General features: G+C 43.2%; 1 protein-coding gene across 1 annotated transcript in view; it reads right to left on the bottom strand.

Annotated features, from left to right (window-relative positions):
- The window catches only part of NHSL3 (NHS like 3), a 95,421-nt gene that overhangs the window by 32,987 nt on the left and 42,030 nt on the right, over positions 1 to 20,404 (bottom strand). The window contains exons 2-4 of the mRNA XM_082245800.1: positions 18,537 to 18,686; positions 5,089 to 5,138; positions 2,153 to 2,261 (exon numbers count right to left, since the gene is read on the bottom strand). Coding sequence (XP_082101926.1) covers positions 2,153 to 2,261; positions 5,089 to 5,138; positions 18,537 to 18,686 — 309 coding nt within the window. The remainder of the gene's footprint in view (positions 1 to 2,152; positions 2,262 to 5,088; positions 5,139 to 18,536; positions 18,687 to 20,404) is intronic.

The following is a 20,404-nucleotide window of genomic DNA, read 5'->3' as shown; positions in this document are numbered from 1 at the left end:
GACAAACAGCTGGGTGTGTCTATAAGGTACTGTAGGAGTGATCATACGGACAGGGTACGATCTATATTCAGCTGGTCATTGTGGGTTATTCAACGGCCCCAGAATTTCAAGAACTTGGTGTCAGAGTCCTCCAAGATAGAAGTAAGCTTCTTGTGGACCATGGTTCCCATAAGCCTTTGCTGGACCTCTGCAAAGTTGAGAAATGGTTGGCAGCAGGATTTGGCTATCGCCTGTTGGGCCGCCAGGAACACAAATCCCACCAGCTTCCTCTGGGTAGTGAAAAGGGTCAAAACTGGCTTGTGTTTTAAAGCTTCCCACTGGCTGTGGGCCAGGGAGATCTTTAGAATGGCTCTATATCATTGCAAAAGTAGTCTGTAGGCAGGTCCAAGATGTTGCGGGAACATTTGTAGGAGGTAAGCAAAATCTTATTCCATGTGTTTTGGTCTGGGGCTGCAGTGAGGTCTTTCTCCAATTTGTCCACATACAGGAGTTTACGGAGGCCCATGGAGTAAAGAAGTGAGGCATAAAGATGGGAGACGATACCCTTTAAGTGGGGGACCTTTTGGCATTGATCTTCAAACAGGGTCAAGAGTTTGGGAGCTCCCATATGACATCTTAGTAAGCTATGAATGTGGTCGTTTATTTGAACGTACCAGAATGCCTCAATAGCTGGTAATTGCCAATGTTCCCAATGATACTGGAAAGATTTGACACCGTCAAGGGTGAGAAGTTCGTAGATGTATTTTGTTCCTTTTCTACGCCACCAATGGAAAGCCCAAAGATTGTCATAAGCTGGAAGGAATTGGGGGGTGTGTAGGATGCTCGAGAGAGGCAAGTGGGGAGAAATCAGGTTGCTGCTATATTTCACTTGGTCCCACTGACACAAAGACTGTAATAGGGAAGAAGTTTTAAGAAGTTTAGGCCTATGGCGAGGAGGGGTCAAATATGAGATTGTAGACAGGGAGTGGAGAGAATTCGGCTGTTACCAAGTGTACCCATTTTGTTGGAGGGAGACGAGAAGAGCAATTTGTTCAGCAGAACAGCAAAGCTTAAGGTTGGCAATATCACCCTTCCCCCCAGCCTACATTCGTACAGGACTGGAGCAGTAAAAATGGGGTCTATGGTGGAGCCAGATAAAGTGAAGTAGCCTACGTCATTCAATTCTTAGAATATCGTTTGGTATGGGCACCGGTAACACCCTGAAATAGTAAAAAAGTTTTCACAAAGAAGTCATGTTGAGGGCAGGGATCCAGCTAAACCAAGAAATCTGCAAGAAAGTCCAGGAGGCCAAGAGGCCTGCTAGGTCCTTGAACACGGGGGTAGTTAACCTAGTATAGAGATTCAAAGGATGAGGTTAACTCAATGCCAGCATATGGCAGGGAGGCGGGCCAGGAAAAACCATAGTTATCCCTCTAAGCTGGTCTAGGGTCAAGGTGAGGTTAAGAGCTGGGCAGTCAACTGATGCTTAATGAAAAACGCAGTGGCCTTTGGAACAGCCAAATTCAAGGAAAAGATCCAGAGCAGTAACAAAAAACTCAATTTTTAAAGTATGGCACATGCACAAATTTACCAAGGGTATTCAGGACCTCCATTATCATGCATGCTGTCACACATGTGCATGGAAAACCCACGTGTATACAGATGTTCTGAAGGCTGAGCAGAGCCATTTAGCACATCTGCAAATGCGTGGAATTGAGCGCATTGTTATTCTCACCTAGGCGAGAAAGGCCGAAGCGCTGCTATGCAGCACAAAAATAATCAAAAGCACTTTAAAAAAATGTTATCTAATTAAGTGAGGGGGCTGGAGGCAGGTTCAAATAATTTGTTTTTGTGGAGTGAAGGTCCACCTTAACCTAAAACCTAAATGCCTAAACTAACCTAAAACTGGAGGTAGGAAGGTATTACAGGAAACTGCAAACTTTGAAAAGCTGTGTCACCTTCCAAGCCATGTGGTATATCATTGGTCCTTAATAATAAGAATGGCTGAAAAAATAAAAAATAGTTGGCAGGTAATGTACACAGTTTGCAACTATAGATTTAGGTTGTTTGGCTGGAGTTTTCCCTCTGTCTTTTAGCTGCCTGACAAACACGTTCACTAGTCATCCACAGTCAGTAGTATTCTTATAGTTGACATGTTTACTGGTCTTATTACCTTTTCGCTGGATCAGCTCTGAGCGAACGGACATTGCATCATCTGTATTTTCCGTGGAGCAGGAAAGAGAGCGAGTACGGAAAGCATCCTCAATGACTTCAGTTGAGGGCTGTGGGTCAAGACAGAACAGACTTTACATATTTTACAAATGTAAAATATACAGATTCCCTTAAAGTAGTCTCCTAAATGCACTCCTGTGACCTAAAGGGCCTTGGCCCTACTTCTCCTTTGGGTCGCAGGAGTGCATTTTGTTCTGCACTTCTGTGACAAGTATTCAGCTGACAGTGGGTAAAAGTCCGCTATTATCTGATGTCACAGAATAAGGGGTTTATTTACTAAAGACAAATCCACTGTGCACTATAAGTGCACTGCAAGTGCACTTGGAAGTGCAGTCGCTGTAGACCTAAGGAGAAGATCTGAAATCAGGGGAAGCTCTGCTGATTTCTATCATCCAATTATGTGCATGCAAAAATGCTGTTTTTATTTTCCTTGCATTTCCCCCTCGGATCTACAGCGACTGCACCTCCAAGTGCACTGTGGATTTGCCTTTAGTAAATAAACCCCTAAGTTCATGCTCTGGAGAAATCCAAGATTCCTGACCAGCAGATGGTTCAGCCTCTAAGCAAGCCGCTGAGAGCCTGAGCTAGCCACTTCTGCCCCCCTCCACAGCTCTTCGCACCAGTGAGCGTTGAAGGGGCAATGCAGAGAGCCGGTGACTGACAGCCACTGGCTCACTGAAGACAAAGAACCAAATCATCAGCAGCCTTTTTTTTTTCATCACAGAAGGTCTTTATTAAAATAATATTAAAGCATACAGTTTAAAAATGATACAATAGCAGAGATTCCACACTCACAAATTAACAAGTACTGCGAATCTCAAGCTCAATTACACGCACAAAATATACCATACATGAGTAAAATAGTTAAGAATACAAGCAACATATCAGGCTCACATTACCATCAGAATAGGGTAAACAGTAAATACAAGGGACTCAAAAGGGAGGTTTGGTTCCTCAAGCCAAAGAAAAGAAAGGTGGGATTTTGTAGGCAAAGGTGAATCACCTTTGCCTACAAAATCCCACCTTTCTTTTCTTTGGCTTGAGGAACCAAACCTCCCTTTTGAATATATCCAGGGATGATGGCAACACTAATTTTCTATGTATATCTCTAAAAACCACCCCCAGGTAAATACAAGGGACAACCCTTTCGCTGCACCTATAGACATAAGACAAGTCCACAGTAACTTGAGAAATTCAAAATTTAGAGCAATAGGCTATCCAGCACCAGGATGACCAGAGCGAGACCTGGAGAAGCCAGCCAGCTTCCCCATGTTGATATATCAATTTCTTATAGCGTAATATTGTACCCAAAAGTTCAAGCCAGTGTTTCTCAACTCCGGTCCTCAGGGGACACTAACAGGCCAGATTTTATATATTACCTTGGGGAGATGCAGACTAGAATACTGCAATCACTGAGCAGCAAATTATATCACCTGTGATGTATTTCAGTTTTCTTACAAATCTGGCCTGTTAGTGTTGAGAAACACTGGGTCAAGCCACATCTGTGATGTTGGGGAAATCTGTGAGGTCCAATAGTAGCCTACGTGCCTGGAACAAGGCACTAGAAACCACCTCTCTAATGTACACATCTGTTATAGCTTCCTCTAGAAAACCCAGGATACAATGTTTGGGGTCTGTAGGAATAGTACAGTAATCTGGAAGGCGTTAATAACTGTATTGACAATATTTTCCTAGTAGCGGTGTAGCTTCAAGCACCACCAAAGTATGTGTATGAGGTCCCCCCTTTCTCTCTCTACAACACCAAGCACAGATAGGATCCGGGGATCAGCAGTCTTTGATCTCTCTACTATCGGAGGTGGTGGGGGACAGATGCAGCATTTGACTGATGCTGCATCCACCTAGGTGAGTATGTATTTTTTATTTTTTTTTCATTCCCAAACTTTTTTTAGTCTCCACTGACATTTTTTTAACCTGTATGCTAGTGTTAGCAGAATATTTTTGCACACATTCATCTGATCACCCTCAGAGTTCATACACGACTTTGATATATGCTGTCTTCCTCAATGTTCCACTTCCCCTTTCTCAGATCTCCTTCTCAATGTTACCTTTTCTCCTGTGTAGTCAGTCCAACAACCTTCACTGTGGTCATTTCTCACCTTGCTTTTTTGTTTTGACTGTCTAATCTCCCAGTTTGTGTCTTTGCTCCCCTACTCTACAGCCAATCTCCTGGTGATTTTTTTAAACTCACGCTATTTTCCTGTTCTTTAATCTGCCTCTCAGCACCACTTCTCACCCATTCCACTGTCCCTGCCCTCTTTTTCTCTTCTCCCGGTTTTTCCTCAAAAATCCCTCTTCTGTAGAATCTCCAACTTTGACCAAAAATGTTTAATACCTCTTGTCTATTGCATCTTCTCTCTTCAGCTCTACTGTAAAAAACACAAGCCCTGTACTGTAAGATAGATATTTGTCACAGGAAAAACAATCCAAAGCTGCCCTAAAGAGTTATAATAGGGCTGTGCAGACATGTATGTCCACTCCCAATATTACCACATTCATGAACAGGCCCACATTTGGTCATTTTTGCAAAACTACTCAAAGCAGGATTTCTGACTGGTCCACTAGGAAAGCCCCCCCCCCCCCCCCACCTCTACCCTCATTGTGCACATCTATAGAAAACTGCATGACAAGCTAGATCCCCACTGAGGTTTCAATACCTCTGCTTAGTCAACAGATATTTTGTAACCGATCCTTCAACATCCCAAAAGTCTGCACTAATTTGCTGTGATTTCCTTCTTTAACATCAGTGGAATTTATTTCCACATACTGTAAATGCTTTAACCTTTCAGAAGCTAACCATATTTGCAATTTCTACACAACACAGTCTGTCAAAATAAGCATATATAAATTGTTTCTTACCTCAGAGGTCTTGTTTTCCTCCTCGATTGGATGTTTGTTGGGAAGTTTTTCTGAAGGTAAAAAAAAAAAAGGTTATAGCAAAACAGTGAAAATTAAATAATTACATATGCAAACATATCTAACAACAGTGGGAAAAATAATGATTTAATCCCCTGCAGATTTTGTAAATTTTCCCACTGACAAAGGAATGAAGGGTCTATAATTTTTATCATAGGTGTATTTTAAACTATAGAGACAGGATGTCAACCAAAAATCCAGAAAAGCACATACAAATGTTATAAATTGAGTTGCAGTTCAGTGAGTAAAATAAGTATTTGATCCCCAAACAAAACATAACTTAGTACTTGGTGGAGAAACCCTTGCTGCTAAGCACAGAGGTAAGACGTTACTTGCAGTTGGTTACCAGGTTTGCACACCTCTCAGGAGGGATTTTTGTCCACTCTTCTTTACAGATTTTCTCTAAATCCTTAAGGTTTCTTGGCTGACGCTTGGCAACTCGAAGTTTCAGCTCCCTCCATAAATTTTCTAAAGGATTAAGGTCTGGAGACTGGCTAAGCCACTCCATGACCTTAATGTGCATCTTCATGAGCCACTCCTTTGTTGCCTTGGTGGTATGTTTTGGGTCACTGTCATGCTAGAAGACCTGAATAATGGGAGAAAGGTGGAACACCTACCCCCACAGGCCAGCACTTGCTAGAAAATAAACAAAACCAAACAAAACGTATAGCCAATAATAGGTGCGGGAATGATCCTCAAATAACTTCCACATAAAAAAAAAATATTAAATGATCCTGAAAGTGGGTAGTAAATTTTTTTTTCCAATAATAGATATATATAATAAAAAAAAAACTCTCTCTCTCTATCTATATCTAGATAGATAGATAGATAGATAGATAGATAGATAGATAGATAGATAGATAGATAGATAGATAGATAGATAGATAGATAGATAGATAGATAGATAGATAGATAGATGTGCAAAAAGTATCCCACACTACACACTACAAAAATAAAAGCACAAATAAAAAAAGTATGCACAATAGTAGGATATATGCTGATAAACAGTTGGAAAAAATACTGAAACACTTTGCGCATATAAAAAGATGTGTGTGTACCTTTTAAGAAATTGTAACAACCTATGACACAAAATGAGCAATATACCACCAATGCTGGAAGGGTTTATGATGAATGATACCCAAAGATATATTGTATTAAATGAGGTAGTCCAATAACATAGTCCAAAATTATATATATATGCTTCAACAAGGATGATCAGGTGGTGTGAGTCCCAGGAGAAAATGCTGGACAACTATATCATGCAGGGAGTGAAGGCCAGGATCACCACGGGTGCTCGGGAAATGTAGGAAAACTCACCAAATACGGTGGATCCTCTCTTGTCTTACGACAAAGGGGATCAGCCAGACTTGGGTCATACATAGGTGTTACCTGGCGCGGGTGACTATTCCTTCTTTTTTACATTATGCTAGAAGACCTATCTTCAGTGTTCTGGCTGGACAATGAAGGTTCTCATCAAAGATATTACAATACAAGTCCCCATCCATTGGCCCCCTTAATTTGGCAAAGTCGGCCTGTACCTTTAGCAGAGAAGCAGCCCCAAAGCATAATGTTTCCACCTCCGTGCTTGACTGTAGGGATGGTGTTCTTAGGGTCATAGTCGGCATTTTTCTTCCTCCATACACGGCGAGTCGAGTTAATGCCAAAGAGCTCAATTTTCGTCTCATCTGACCATATCAATAATATGTAAACTTTTGGAGGGGATGATAAGGGACTATATCGTAGAATATGCTAAAGACAACAACATCATCAGCAGTAACCAGCACGGGTTTACAAATGGGCGTTCTTGTCAAACCAATCTCTTAGCATTCTACGAGGAGGTGAGCTGTGAGCTAGATAGGGGCAGACCAGTGGATGTGGTGTACTTGGATTTCGCTAAGGCGTTTGGTACAGTTCCCCACAAGCGCTTAATTTATAAAATAAGGTCTGCAGGTATCGACAGCAGCGTTTGCTCTTGGATACGGAACTGGCTAAAAGGCCGTGTCCAAAGGGTGGTAATAAACAGCGCATACTCAGACTGGTCTGAGGTAGTAAGCGGTTTGCCCCAGGGCTCAGTCCTGGGACCAACCTTGTTCAATTTATTCATAAACAGCATTGAGAATGGGATCAGTAGTTCATTATCAGTTTTTGCAGATGACACAAAATTGGCCAGGGCAATAACTGCACAGCATGAAGCAGATATCCTACAGAATGACCTGGACAAAATAACGGAGTGGGCAACGACATGGTAAATGAGGTTTAATGTGGAGAAGTGTAAGGTTTTGCACTTGGGGACTAAAAACATAAAAACACAATACACGTTAGGAGGGGAACCCTTGGGGGAATCAAAAATGGAGAAAGATCTGGGAGTCTTGGTTGATGATAGATTAGGCAACAGCATGCAATGTCAAGCGGCAGCTTCCAAAGCCAACAGAATATTAGCATGCATAAAGAAAGGGATGTATTCCAGAGATAAGACTATAATCCTTCCACTTTATAAAACTCTGGTCCGACCGCATCTGGAGTATTCTGTCCAGTTCTGGTCACCAGTCCTCAGGAGGGATGTGTTGGAGCTGGAGAGAGTCCAGAGAAGGGCAACTAAACTGATTAGGGGGTTGGAGGACCTTAACTATGAAGAGCGGCTGCAATCGCTCGATTTATTTTCCCTGGAGAAGAGACGTCTGAGAGGGGACATGATAGCAATTTATAAATATCTTAATGGGGATCTCAGCTTAGAAAAAAAGCTGTTCATTCGAAGGAATTGCATGAGGACTCGAGGACATACAATGCGATTAGAGGAGAAGCGTTTTAACCTCAGGCAACGAGGAGGGTTCTTTACTGTTAGGGCTACAAGATTGTGGAATTGTCTACCACAAGAGGTGGTTTCTGCGGGTAGTATGGTGACTTTCAAAAGACTCTTAGACTTACATCTCAAGGATCAGGACATTAAGGGCTATGTTAGATGATTACAGCCACACACACCTACACAGGTTGAACTGGATGGACTATTGTCTTTATTCAACCTCACCTAATATGTAACTATGTAACACATACTTTCTCCCAATCCTTCTCTGAATCATTACGATGTTCATTGGAAAACTTCAGACAGGCCTGTACATGTGCCTTCTTGAGGAGGGGGACCTTGCGGGCACTGCAGGATTTAAATCCATGGCGGCGTATTGTGTTACCAATGGTTTGTTTGGTGACTGTGATCCCAACTGCCTTGAGATCATTTACAGGCTTCTACCGTGCATTTCTGGGCTGATGCCTCACTTTTCTCATGATCATCCTTACCCCATGAGGTGAAATCTTGCATGGAGCTCCAGACCGAGGGCGATTTATGGTTATCTTGTATTTCTTCCATTTGCAAATAATCGCTCCAACAGTTGTCTCCTTCTCACCAAGCTTCTTTCTGATGGTCTTGTAGCCCATTCCAGCCTTGTGCAGGTCTACAATTTTGTCCCTGATGCCCTTTGACAATTTGGTCTTGCCCATGATGGTGAGGTTTGAATGAAAGAAAGAGATTCTGTGGACAGGTGTCTTTTATACACATAATGAGTTGTCATTAGGAGCACCTTCTTTTTTTTGGGAAATTGTTTTTATTAGCCTTTTTCCTACTTCCAGCACAACAAGGTGGCCTTACAGGTATAAAAAAATGTAATTGAAATTGAGATAAAATCCTCTGAGCCTTGCGTGATGCTAGGCCTAGAAGACAAACCGTGATAGAGAGAGGGACTGGAAGGGAAAGCAGGTCATGGAGGGTACAACTGACATCCATCCAAAACTCCCATATCAGCTGGCAGTGCCAAAAAATTTGATCAAAGTCAGCGGGGGAGGTAGTACAGCGCCAGCATTCCGCCGAGCCAGTGCCATAAATAGTGACCATTTTTGCTGGAGGATAGCAGGCTCTATGGAGCAGATTAAATGGGATGAAGCATTTCCTAGCCAACACAAGAGTCTTAAAGGGCAGTCCCCCATATTATCCCAATTGTCCCCTCAAAAATTGGAAATTAATGGCATCCAACTTTCCCTACATTTAGTAAATGCCTTCGGCCTCTCAACAAACAATTCCTTATAGACTTAGATAGAGGCTTCTCCATAGATTGATCACACAACAGTTGTTCTAAGTAAGATGACCCAATCTCCAGGGTTTCAGAACCGAACTGTTCTATGAATGCATGGCACAGTTGCAAGTAGCGGAAGAGATACCAATTTGGGAGGTGGTATATAGACTTCAGTTGGTTAAACGTGAGGAGTCTCCCTGCCCTCACGATATCCCACAGTTGCTTGATGCCAGCTTGGGCCCACAAAATGGGATCTGGGATGTCACCAAAATGAGGGAATCTAAGATTGAACCATAATGGTATGATGCAGATGGTGAACAGGTTAGGCCATCAGGTTGCATCCACGTCTGAGCCTTATCCCAAGCACATAGAATGGTACGTATCGACCCAGTCAAGGCAGAAGCCACCTGGGGATCCCAATAAACCAGGTAATATAGACTCTTGTATGATCCCAGGAGAGAGGCCTCAAGAACAGGGGCTACATCTCTATCATCAACTAAAAAATAAAAAAAGTTTTCAAAAGTTCCAGTAACGTCAAGCCCTCCTGACCAAGAGGTTCCTGCGGGGTGTGAAGCCCTATCCTGGGATATGACGATGGCTACAGAAAGGAGATGAACAGACTATTGGCGCGCTTAAAATACAAGCAAGGGAGCCAAATTGGAGAGTTGCGTAAAAAGTACAAAAATATCAGTCAAATTAAATTTTTTTAAGATCTACCCGGCCAATTTTCTAACTGTGTTATGACTTTATGGAGTAGAGTGCGTAAATTGAGCAACATAAAATCTCCTACTCTGGGTGAGATGTGGATTCCCAGATATTTAAATCCAGAGACCCAAGGGATAGAAACATTCGGATCAGCATGAGCTCGAGCATCTGTGGGCATTATGCTGGGCTTCTCCCAGTTGACATTTAGGCCCAGAAAAAGTGCAAAATTATTCAATATAACGAAAACCGCACGAGAGACGGTCCAGGATCACGCAAAAAAAAGAAAAAAAAAAAAAAGGTAATCCGCATAAAGGGCCATGCATTCAGGTATGCCCCCTACCTCCAGTGCCCTCACTGCCGAGAATGTCTGAAGGGCAATGGTAATGGGTTACGTTACAAGGACTAATAGGGGGAAAGCGGGCACCAATGCCGTGTTCCTCTGCCAACAAGGAGACCGATGTGCTGATCCGAATGGTCGCCTTATGACTACTGTACAGTAAGGATTTTCAGGTAAGGAACTGGTTTCCAAACCCCATACGACATAGTACAATGAACATATAATTCCAGCCCACTGAGTCGAAAGCTTTAGCCATGTCGAGCAACACCACCACCCTCGCCCCGGGATCGGCATAGTCAATCTGTAAGTGTGCAAATAACATGTGGAGATTAGTATCTGTGGATTTCTGAGGAATGAAACCAGTCTGGTCTATGTTGACTAAGGTCTTGATGACCTGAGATAATCTGGTAGCTAATATCTTGATGTTTACCATGTTTAGCCTATACCATTCAGCACAGAAACTATCCGGTCTAGGATATTTATGGGGAGGAAACGCCTGGATAGCTAGTTCTATCTCTGCATCAGTAATGTCTGCTATAAGAGTCAGAGAGAACAGGAATAGTTAGAGAGGAAAGCAATAACTCCAGTTCTTAGACATTATAGACTGGAATAGGTTGGTAGAGTGTTTTGTAATATTCTACAAAAGTGTCCAAAACGTCGGAGAGGTCCGTGAGCAAGGATCCCTGCAAGTTTTTAATGCAAAGGACTTAGTCTGAACCCTCTGTTACACTACAAACATAGCCAGCAGTTTGCCATTCTTGTCACCCTGATCAAACAGGAACACAGCCCTCCTGACCCAAATGCTTTTGTTCATTCAGTAAGATGTAAGATGGGGGGGCCTCAAGCAAGGCTACATAGGTGGCATCCGAAGGATCAAAAGTGTGAGCGAGCTCACATATCTGCGCTCTGTCTTGTAACTCCTGAAAGGTAGAATTGAATTCTTTATGAACCTGTTTAATGGCTGATATATAGTGACCCCTCATACACACCTTGAAGGCATCCCAAAAAATAAGGAGAGATGCTGAGGACAGGCTATCCTCCCAGTAGCTAGTAAAGACAGGCCCAACCTTGGAAGACACTGATTTCACCTCCAACCATGCAGGGCTCAACCTCGATGCATCCCCCCAAATCCTCCATGGGAAGCCAAGATGAATGGACAGAGGAGTGTGGTCTGAAAGGCCACCTGGCTGGTAATTAACCCACCTCACCATTTGCAGAAGCAGGGCATTGGCAAAAGATAAAGCTATCCTCAAGGAGTATTTATGCATTTTGGACAAGTATGAAAAACTCAGAGTATTACGGTTCTTTCAATGCCACAATTCCGTTAGTGAAGCCGTTGTCCCCCAGGAGGATAGTTCTATGGAAGAAAACATGGCCGTTTAGAAGAGTCTAATGCAGAGTTCAAAATAGCGTTGAAATCATTTACCCATTAACTAATACAGCAATTGTACCTGGAATGGTGGAGGGATATAGAGATTACCCAAAACCATTTACATTTATATAAATCAGCAATAATAAACAACCTCCAGGACCTGAAATTATTTGGTGAATGGTACAGGGAACAGCCTTACTAATGAGAATGAAGACCCCTCTGTCATTAGTGAAGTACGTAATATGTAGAGCCTGCTGAATCCATGAGCGACCTAAGACCAGAACCCTATTCCATCCAGATGCGTCTCCTGAAGGCCTTTAAGAGGTTTTAAGTATTGCAATATCAGACCCAGCGAAATTTGTCATTCAGACCTTGAACGTTCCAAGACACCAGATTACCCGAAGACACTGACATATTTAAACAATGCAATAGATACACAATGACAGGATGATATCCATAACCAAGGAATACCCAGTGACCCTAAGAAACCTATAGCTCTAACAGTAGAAAAGGGCAAATATGAAACATTGCACATAACCTCAATTTCAATTCCCAGTCCCATGCAATTCCCTGCCGATGTGTAAAAAACTCAAACAATTTATATATGCAGCGTTCTCCCAAAAACTTGTCCCTACAAGTAGAAAAGCCTGACCGTAAAAAATAGGAAAAGAAAAACAGAGTCTGTTAGTCTATCCAAAGTCTTCACATGGCAACCAGGGCTCCGTGCCACAGAGAGAGGATGTAAGGGACCCATAACAAGGAAATTATCCTCCCTGCTCCAGGATGTGTGAGCAGTTTTAAAGTAGAAAACTGTAAGGTATATCAGGTATAGCCTGAGGTATATCAGGGTAACCCAGATCATGGGAAAAAAGGACTTCAACAATGTGCGAAATCAACCTCCTCAGAAAACCCACAGAGGTCGCCATCAGGGGACAGTAGAAACAAAAGCTTCAACAAACAGAAACCCTCCCCCTGTCTAGCTAGCCAGGAAATGAGAGGGTGTCGATCCAATGGTTGGCCTCCATGGGTGTACCCTGATGCAGAACCCTCAATCGATTAGGATAGAGCATGCTGTACTTGATATCTTTCTTGCGGAGTTGGCACCTTACCTCATTGAAGGACCGATGGCGTTTTTGTGTATCAGCAGAAAAATACGAAAATAGCATCACCCTAGTGTTTTTATAGGGCAATTCAGGACACTGCCATGCTGCAGCTAGGATCATGTCCTGGCCTCTAAAGTTCAAAAAATGCACCAGGAATGGTCTGGGCGTTGCACACAAAGGGCGGTTGCCAGTAGGAACCCTGTGCTCCCTCTCTACAATAGAAGTAGGTGGCATGTCAGGCAGATTCAGCAGCTGCCTAAACAGGAACTCTGCAAAGATGACAGGGCACAAGCCCTCAGCCCCTTCAGGTAAGTCCACCACTTGGATGTTGTTGCACCGCTGCCTGCTCTCTGCCTCCTCCACCTTACTGACCAAGGAGCTCACCAGCGTCTTTAGATCCACCAACTGAGCCAACGCAGTCCTTGGCCTCTGTAAGCCTCCCTCTGGTTTTGTCCAAATCATGGCGGATTGACGTGCAATCAGAGGCTAGGTGGTCTTTACGCACCATGAGCACAGCCTTGCCTCCCCTCAATGGCCTCCTAAATAGGTTTTGTAATGGCATCAGGGGCTGCCTCTGGAGACAGAGGAGAACCAGAAGCCGCTGCAGCAGGAAGAGGAGATCCCAACACCGATGAAGCTGCTGACAGACTCGGCCCTGTCCGCTAGGAGCACCTTCTTAAATTGACAGGACTAATCTGTGTACTACATGAGCACATACTGTAGCCAGTCTGTGGGAGCCAGAATTATTGTTGGTTGGTATGGGATCAAATACTTATTTTACTCATAGAACTGCAACTCAATTTATAAGATTTGTATCATGTTTTATCTGGATTTTCGGTTGATATTCTGTCTCTCTTATTTAAAATACACCTGATAACAATTATATACCATTAATTTCTTTGTAAGTGGACAAACTTACAAAATCTGCAGGGAATCAAATCAACCCCCCCCCCCCCCACCACTGTATAATTAAACATACTGTATCTATCAAATATGTAACCGTGATATCATATAGCTTGGAAAAATGATTTTTTTTTTCTATTTGGAGACACAGAAAGGCTTAAACCTTTGGTTATTCTTCCGCCTACAAGAGGACTATACAGTGCCAAACAGAAAAATGTAGGTCAGCTTGGGAAAACCCCTACTACTACCAGCCTGTCTTAGTTAGCCTGTCTATTATAGTGTCCTAGGACGATGGACATCTTTTGTTGAGCACTTTAGCTCTGCCATTGTAAAGACTAACCCAGTGTTTTTCTGGCTCTTTTCAGTCAAGGCACCCTTTAGATTTGTGCGCAATCCTGGGGCACACCAAACTGAGGGTTTGTTCACACCAGGGGTTTTGTCTGAGCATGTGTTTCTTTTGCATGTTCGTGCAATTTGCATTTTTGTAATGGGTGTGAATGTACACGCAAGATGCGTGGAGGTGTCATTGGGAATGGCACCCACGTGCGACCGCAAAAGGCAGCACATTTTTGTGCGGTACAGGAAAACATGCGATTTGGAAGACTGCATCTGATGTGAACAAGCCCTAGCCTCCTCCTAGCACAAACCTCCTCAAATCCTTCATACTAGCACAAATCTCCCACCAAATCCCCCCTCCTAGTACCCCCTCCCCAATTACCCCTCCTAGGACAACCCCCCCCCCCCCAATTCCTCCTAGCACAAACTCCCTCAAATCCCCCCTCCTAGCATAACCCCCCCCCCCCAATTGCTCCTAGCACAAACCCCCCAAATCCCCCCTCCTAGCACAAACTCCCCCATCCCATCTCCCATCCCAGCACAAACTCCTTTTCACAAATCCCCACTCCTAGCACAAACCCCACTCCAACTTCCCCTTTCCCAAACCTCTCTCACAGCACAATCCTCTCAAATTCCTCCCTCCTAGCACAAATGTGGGCCCGTACAGTGTTCCTTTTCTCCCTGTTTCACGATCAGTTCTCTCTGCTTCCTCTTCCTTTATTCCCCAATGGACAATGACCTATTGCTCTGTATCCTCTCCCAGTAAAATATGATCAGCTCTTTTTCCTCCCACTCTGCTATCCCTAGCTGTGGGCTGTGTGTGTTAACTCCCTTACAGTGCGACTCTGCAAGGAGAAAGAGAGAGCATAGCCTGCATGACTCTCTCCTCCTCCCTGCAGCTATGTGTACTATTGCCGGCAAAGCATAAAGCTGTAGTGTCGCCCGACATGTCCTTAACAACCCATAACATCCTTGATTGGTAGGGCGCAGGAGATCGGCCCACACAGGTTTCTGCTTTGCCAGCAATAGTACACATAGATGCTGGGAGAAGGAGAGAGCCTCACTCACCGGGGATCAATGGAGGGTACAGCCAGGACCGGGACAGGAGAAGCCTCTTAAATAAATAGTTACATAGTAGTTGAGGTTGAATAAAGACAATAGTCCATCCAGTTCAACCTGTGTATGTGTGTGTGGAGGTATTTATTTCCTATACCCCTGAATGTTTTGATCTTGGAGATGTATGTCCAAGAGTCTTTTAAAAGTAGCCATACTCCCCGCAGTTACTACCATTTGTGGAAGAGAGTTCCACAATTTTATTGCCCTTACTGTAAAAAACCCCTTGCGTAGCCTGAGGTTAAATCGCTTCTCCTCTAATCGCATTGTATGGCCTCGTGTCCTCTTACACTCCTTGCTACTGAATAGTTTTTTTTCTATGCCTCCTCTCAGGCGTCTCTTCTCTAGGGAGAATAAATTGAGCGCTTGTAAACGCTCCTCATAATTTAGGTCCTCCAATCCCCTAATTGGCTTAGTTGCCCTTCTTTGGACTCTTTCCAGGTCCAGCACATCCTTTTTGAGGATTGCGACCAGAACTGTACAGAATACTCCAGATGTGGGCAGACCAGTGTTTTATAAAGTGGTAGGATTATAGTTTTATCCCTTGAATATATCCCCTTCCTTATGCATGCTAATATTCTGCCGGCTTTGGCAGCTGCAGCTTGACATTGCATGCTATTGCTTAGTCTATCTTCTATTATGCTTCACACATGAAGACAGTGGTACATGGGACAGCTTATCTATCTAGCACTGTACAGTCCTATCCAAGCTATGAACTGGGAGCTTATTGCTGCCCATCATTTCTAAAGTATAGGCTCAGCCTTAGTGAGTTTCCACTTGTGAGCTGGATACACATAGCCCCCTTTTCCCAGGTGTTGTGGACCAGATAATCTATGGCTCCCAGGCCTGTTTGATATATAATTCCAGTAGGATCCCCTGAAGAAACCTTTGGCGATACGTGCAGTGATTTCTATTGGTGACATTACACTGATTCCTATATCTGGCCCTGCATATGGTGGATTAATGCCTATCTTTACCTATACCACTAGACACATTGATAGTGGGCCATTCAGATAGGTCTCTTTGTATGTTTATGTACCTAGTCATTTATGATGGGAGATTATCAGAATTTGTATGCTTTGTTAATATGTTTTTATGAGATTTTAAACATGTTGTTCCAATAAACCTTGTTACTTTTTATACACACGAGTACTCTCTCTTTCATACTTGAGATTTTAGGGGGCAACAATAAAGTCCTATTTTCTGTTTTTTGCTTTTGTATTTAAATCTGCTAGAACATCTAACACTCCCCTCCTCCCAGACTGACAATGCTGCTGTCTAAGGGTGCCCCGTGCACCTCCATCCAGAGGGGGGCATTGTAATCCAAATGGTGAGTTACTGGCCAGATCACCAGGTGAAAACAGACTGGAAAAAGCCTGAAAAAAGAAAATTAATGCAGCCACCACATCTAACGATTGTAAGCTGCAATATATTACATGTTTAGTTTTGGGCTTAAAACTGCTTTAATTTCTTCACAACATATATATACAGATACACAAATGAATTAGGCAGAGAAATCCAGCGCAAAAAGATCAGGATGAATAGGACACCGCTGTCAGTGCCTACACACCTTCTGGATGACGTGGCACGCCGCGGGTGCCATGATGCTAGTATGGAAGTTTCTGAGGTAATTCACCCAGAAACGGGAGTCTCTCCACATCGGCATCATGGCACCCTGTGCTTGTGACGTTATCCAGGGGGTGTGTAGGCGCTAACAGCAGTGGCTTTTCCTTCTTGGGCACGGAGTCAGCGGAGCTTTCCCTGAGCTGCAGCGTGCGTCCTATCCAGCCCAGCTGGTCTTCCCCAGTACTCCTGAGCCTTGCAGCGGACCTGTGCTAACATCAGCTGCCAGTATACCACACTACTCTCTCGTCCACCATGTTTGTGAGTGCATTTGCAAATGTTTTAATCAATAAATAGTTACATACACTTACTGCACTATAATCTTGCGCTGGATTTCTATGTCTTTTTGTTTGTCTACGTGATCCAGAAGCTTCCCATTCTGGTGACCTGGGAGCACTGCATCTTTGCACCTTACAACAGAACCTGGTTTCACAGGTTTACCCGTAACCAATTAGCGAATTAGCAGGGCCTCTATACAGTGCATTTTTTGTCAAAATCACATTTTTTATGTGCATTAGGGAAGCGCTATTGCAGACCTTACTGGCTATAAGAATAGTGGTATTTAACTGGAACTAGATGAATGAGGGCATGTTTTAAAAGAGATGTATAGCTCCCCCCTCCCTATTTATACTTACCTAGGTGGACGCAGAATAAGTCCGCTCTGTCCCCCGGCGTTTCTGCACTGAGAACCGAGTGATCAAACACTGCCCAACATCAGCTCCCTGAGCAGAGAGCTGACTGACTGACTGCCCCCTCCTCGCTCACTGAAGCGCTGGGCTGTAGAGGGGCAGGGAGCGGCCCTGCTCAGGCTCTCAGCGGCTTGCTGAGAGGCTGAGCCGGGTGTCAGTTCAGGCACCTGGCAGATCTCGACTTCCATTGTTACATAGTTAGTGAGGTTGAAAAAAGACATCAGTCCATTCAGTTCAACCTAGGATGTGTGTGTGTGTTTGCTGTTAACCGTACATTGTATACCCCTGTATGTTGTTATCTTTAAGGTGCCATATAATATTTTTTTTAAACTATCGATGCTCCCTGCTGATACGACTGTTTGCGGAAGAGAATTCCACATCCTTACTGCTCTTACAGTGAAGAACCCCCTGCGTATTTTAAGGTTAAACCGCCCTTCCTCTAGTTTTAGTGAGTGGCCATGTGTCATATTGTATTCCCTTTCTCTGAATAGGTTTTTCCATATGGTAGGGTTGCCAGTACAGTATTTATACATTGATTTCATATCCCCCCCTCAATCGTCTCTTTTCCAGAGAGAATAAGTTCAGTGCTTGTAGTCTTTCCTCATAGCTTAGATCCTCCAATTCCCCTAATTATTTTTGTTGCCCTTCTCTGGACTTTCTCCAGTTCCAGCACATCCTTCCTGAGGACCGGTGCCCAGAACTGGACAGCATACTCCAGATGTGGCCGGACCAGAGTCTTGTAGAGTGGGAGAATAATCTCTTTATTTCTGGAGTGAATCCCCTTTTTTTATACATCCCAGTATTCTGTTGGCTTTGCTTGCAGTGGCTTGGCATTACATGCCAAGCCGGGGCAACTTAGGAAACAGTTGCCGCGGTGCCTGCACTGACTTCTGTGACATCAGCAGAGAGCGGACTTCAGTCCGCTGTCTGTTGAAAACAGGTCACAGGAGTGTAAAACAAATTGCACTCCTGTGATCCTTAGGAGATGTACAGCCAAACGAGTTTTGGCAATACTCTGTTTAAAGTGCTTTTACTGTTTGATCAGACTATGTACTCTAAAGCATATGCTTTAGTGGGCATGATCTGGGCACAGTTTCACTTTAAGACTGAGTACAAGACCTTTTACACATGTGGAGTTATTTTCCTTACCTCTTCTCTGTAAGGACTTGAGCCCCTCCTGAGCTTGGTTGTGGATGTCTTCCAGGACAGCAGTACGTCTGCTGGGAAAGAACGCATTGTCAGGGGAGTCTTCCTCCTGAACTGGAATAGGATGTGATTGGCCATCAGGTTTTGAATTGTCTATTGAAAAACATAAGACAGAGTAATATTATAAGCTTTGTGTCACTGTTAAAGCTGAAGTTTAGGTATGGCACTTTTTACATAGTTACATTGATCCAGCTTTGTGTTTACATCATGATTTCCATGGTGTCCAATCAGAGAACACTTTGTATTAATTGTGAAAATAGAAAGTACTCTTGAAATGGTGCCCGTGCTGAGCAAGAAACCCCCTTTGTTCAGTGGGAAGCAGTGCAGCTGCTAGACACCAGACCCAGAAGCGGAGTGGAGATTACTGTAGCAATGCCTACTACAGTGATTTCCAGCTTCTGGGGGATCCCACATGTATGGCACGTACATACTCACATTGGTCCAAGCTGGTCTACATTAACTATATGAAAGTGCCATGACTAAACTTCAGTTTAAATTCCATTTCCAAAGCATATTACAATAGAAATTACATTTGTATTACTGATTAAGTGAATAGTACTAAATTCTGCCTTTATTAAATAGCATGAATAGAGACAAGATTTACTTGTTTTGAGTGTAGTTTCTCATGCCAAGGACAGCCATCTTAAATCTGATCATGCTTACTAGCAACTTGACTGTTTATCCTGCAATGAGTCATTCTCAGCCTGGAGGACACAAGGTTTCACTGTCACGAGTACACCATCAGCACAGTCTGAATCAGGCTGGGATGGAACTACCCACACTGAAATGCAAACCTATTAGAAACAAGTTTTGTCCATATATACAGTACAAACCCAAAGTCATACTTATATGACCTTGATCATACGCTGCCTCCCACATTTTTGTGGTGCCTAAAACCTTCCTTTTATCCAGATTCTGGACATTGCTGATTTCTACTAAACTAAACGAAAGTAAACTAAACAAAACACTGTGACTGTAATGGCCTGTGAATTACTTTTTACATGCATCAGTGGTGCATTTACACTGCATTCATATTGACTTGTCGGGAGGATTAAAAGCAAAGCACAAATCTCCCAAGTCAAGATGTCCCAGCCCTAATGCCTCAGACCAGCACTATAACACAGATTTGGATAAGAACACATGATTTCTACTAGCATCATGGGTGTAATTAGAGTTCTACTCTAAACGCAATTAGGATGTTGGCCTGTCATAATATATTTGTATGTCAACATGAACTTCAAACTAATACTCCATTCCTATGATAAACTGAAGCCATTGCCTGTAAATATTCCACCATAGGGTTCTTTAGCTATATGGAGATTTCAATGAGCCTCAATTAGCTGTCTGCTGGACACAGTTCATAATGTACCAAAGGCACAATAAACGTGTATGAATTTGAATAAAAGAAACACCCAACAATAATGGAATTATAGTGTGTATGATGCTAAGTGCAAAAGTACGGAATGAGTTTTTACTAAAGTGGGCAGTTGCTTATAGATACCAGAAATTAAGGATGTGGTAGTGGCTCCTCATAGGAGAGAGAGATATATTGGCAAAATTACTTGACTGAACTAGGTCCTATTTACGGAATCATACTTAGGCTGGCCATACGTGATTCCTATTTTTTTTTTGTAAAAAACATGAAATGAAAAAAAAAACAAGCTAATTCCCTCTTCCACATATTTAAGGTAGATGGGGGAATCCTTCCTGCTGTAGTATTGTATTCTGACAGTGGGGAGTCATCCCTGCCATCAGAATACAATGATCAGTGTTGCCAGCTATAGCCAGCGGCACTGATTGATTGGGAAAGG

This window comes from Pelophylax lessonae, assembly GCF_965119305.1.
Source record: "Pelophylax lessonae genome assembly, chromosome: 2".
NCBI classification, from domain to species: Eukaryota; Metazoa; Chordata; class Amphibia; order Anura; family Ranidae; genus Pelophylax; species Pelophylax lessonae.
Note: the sequence above shows the minus strand (reverse complement) of the source record. Positions and strands in the feature narration are given on the sequence as shown.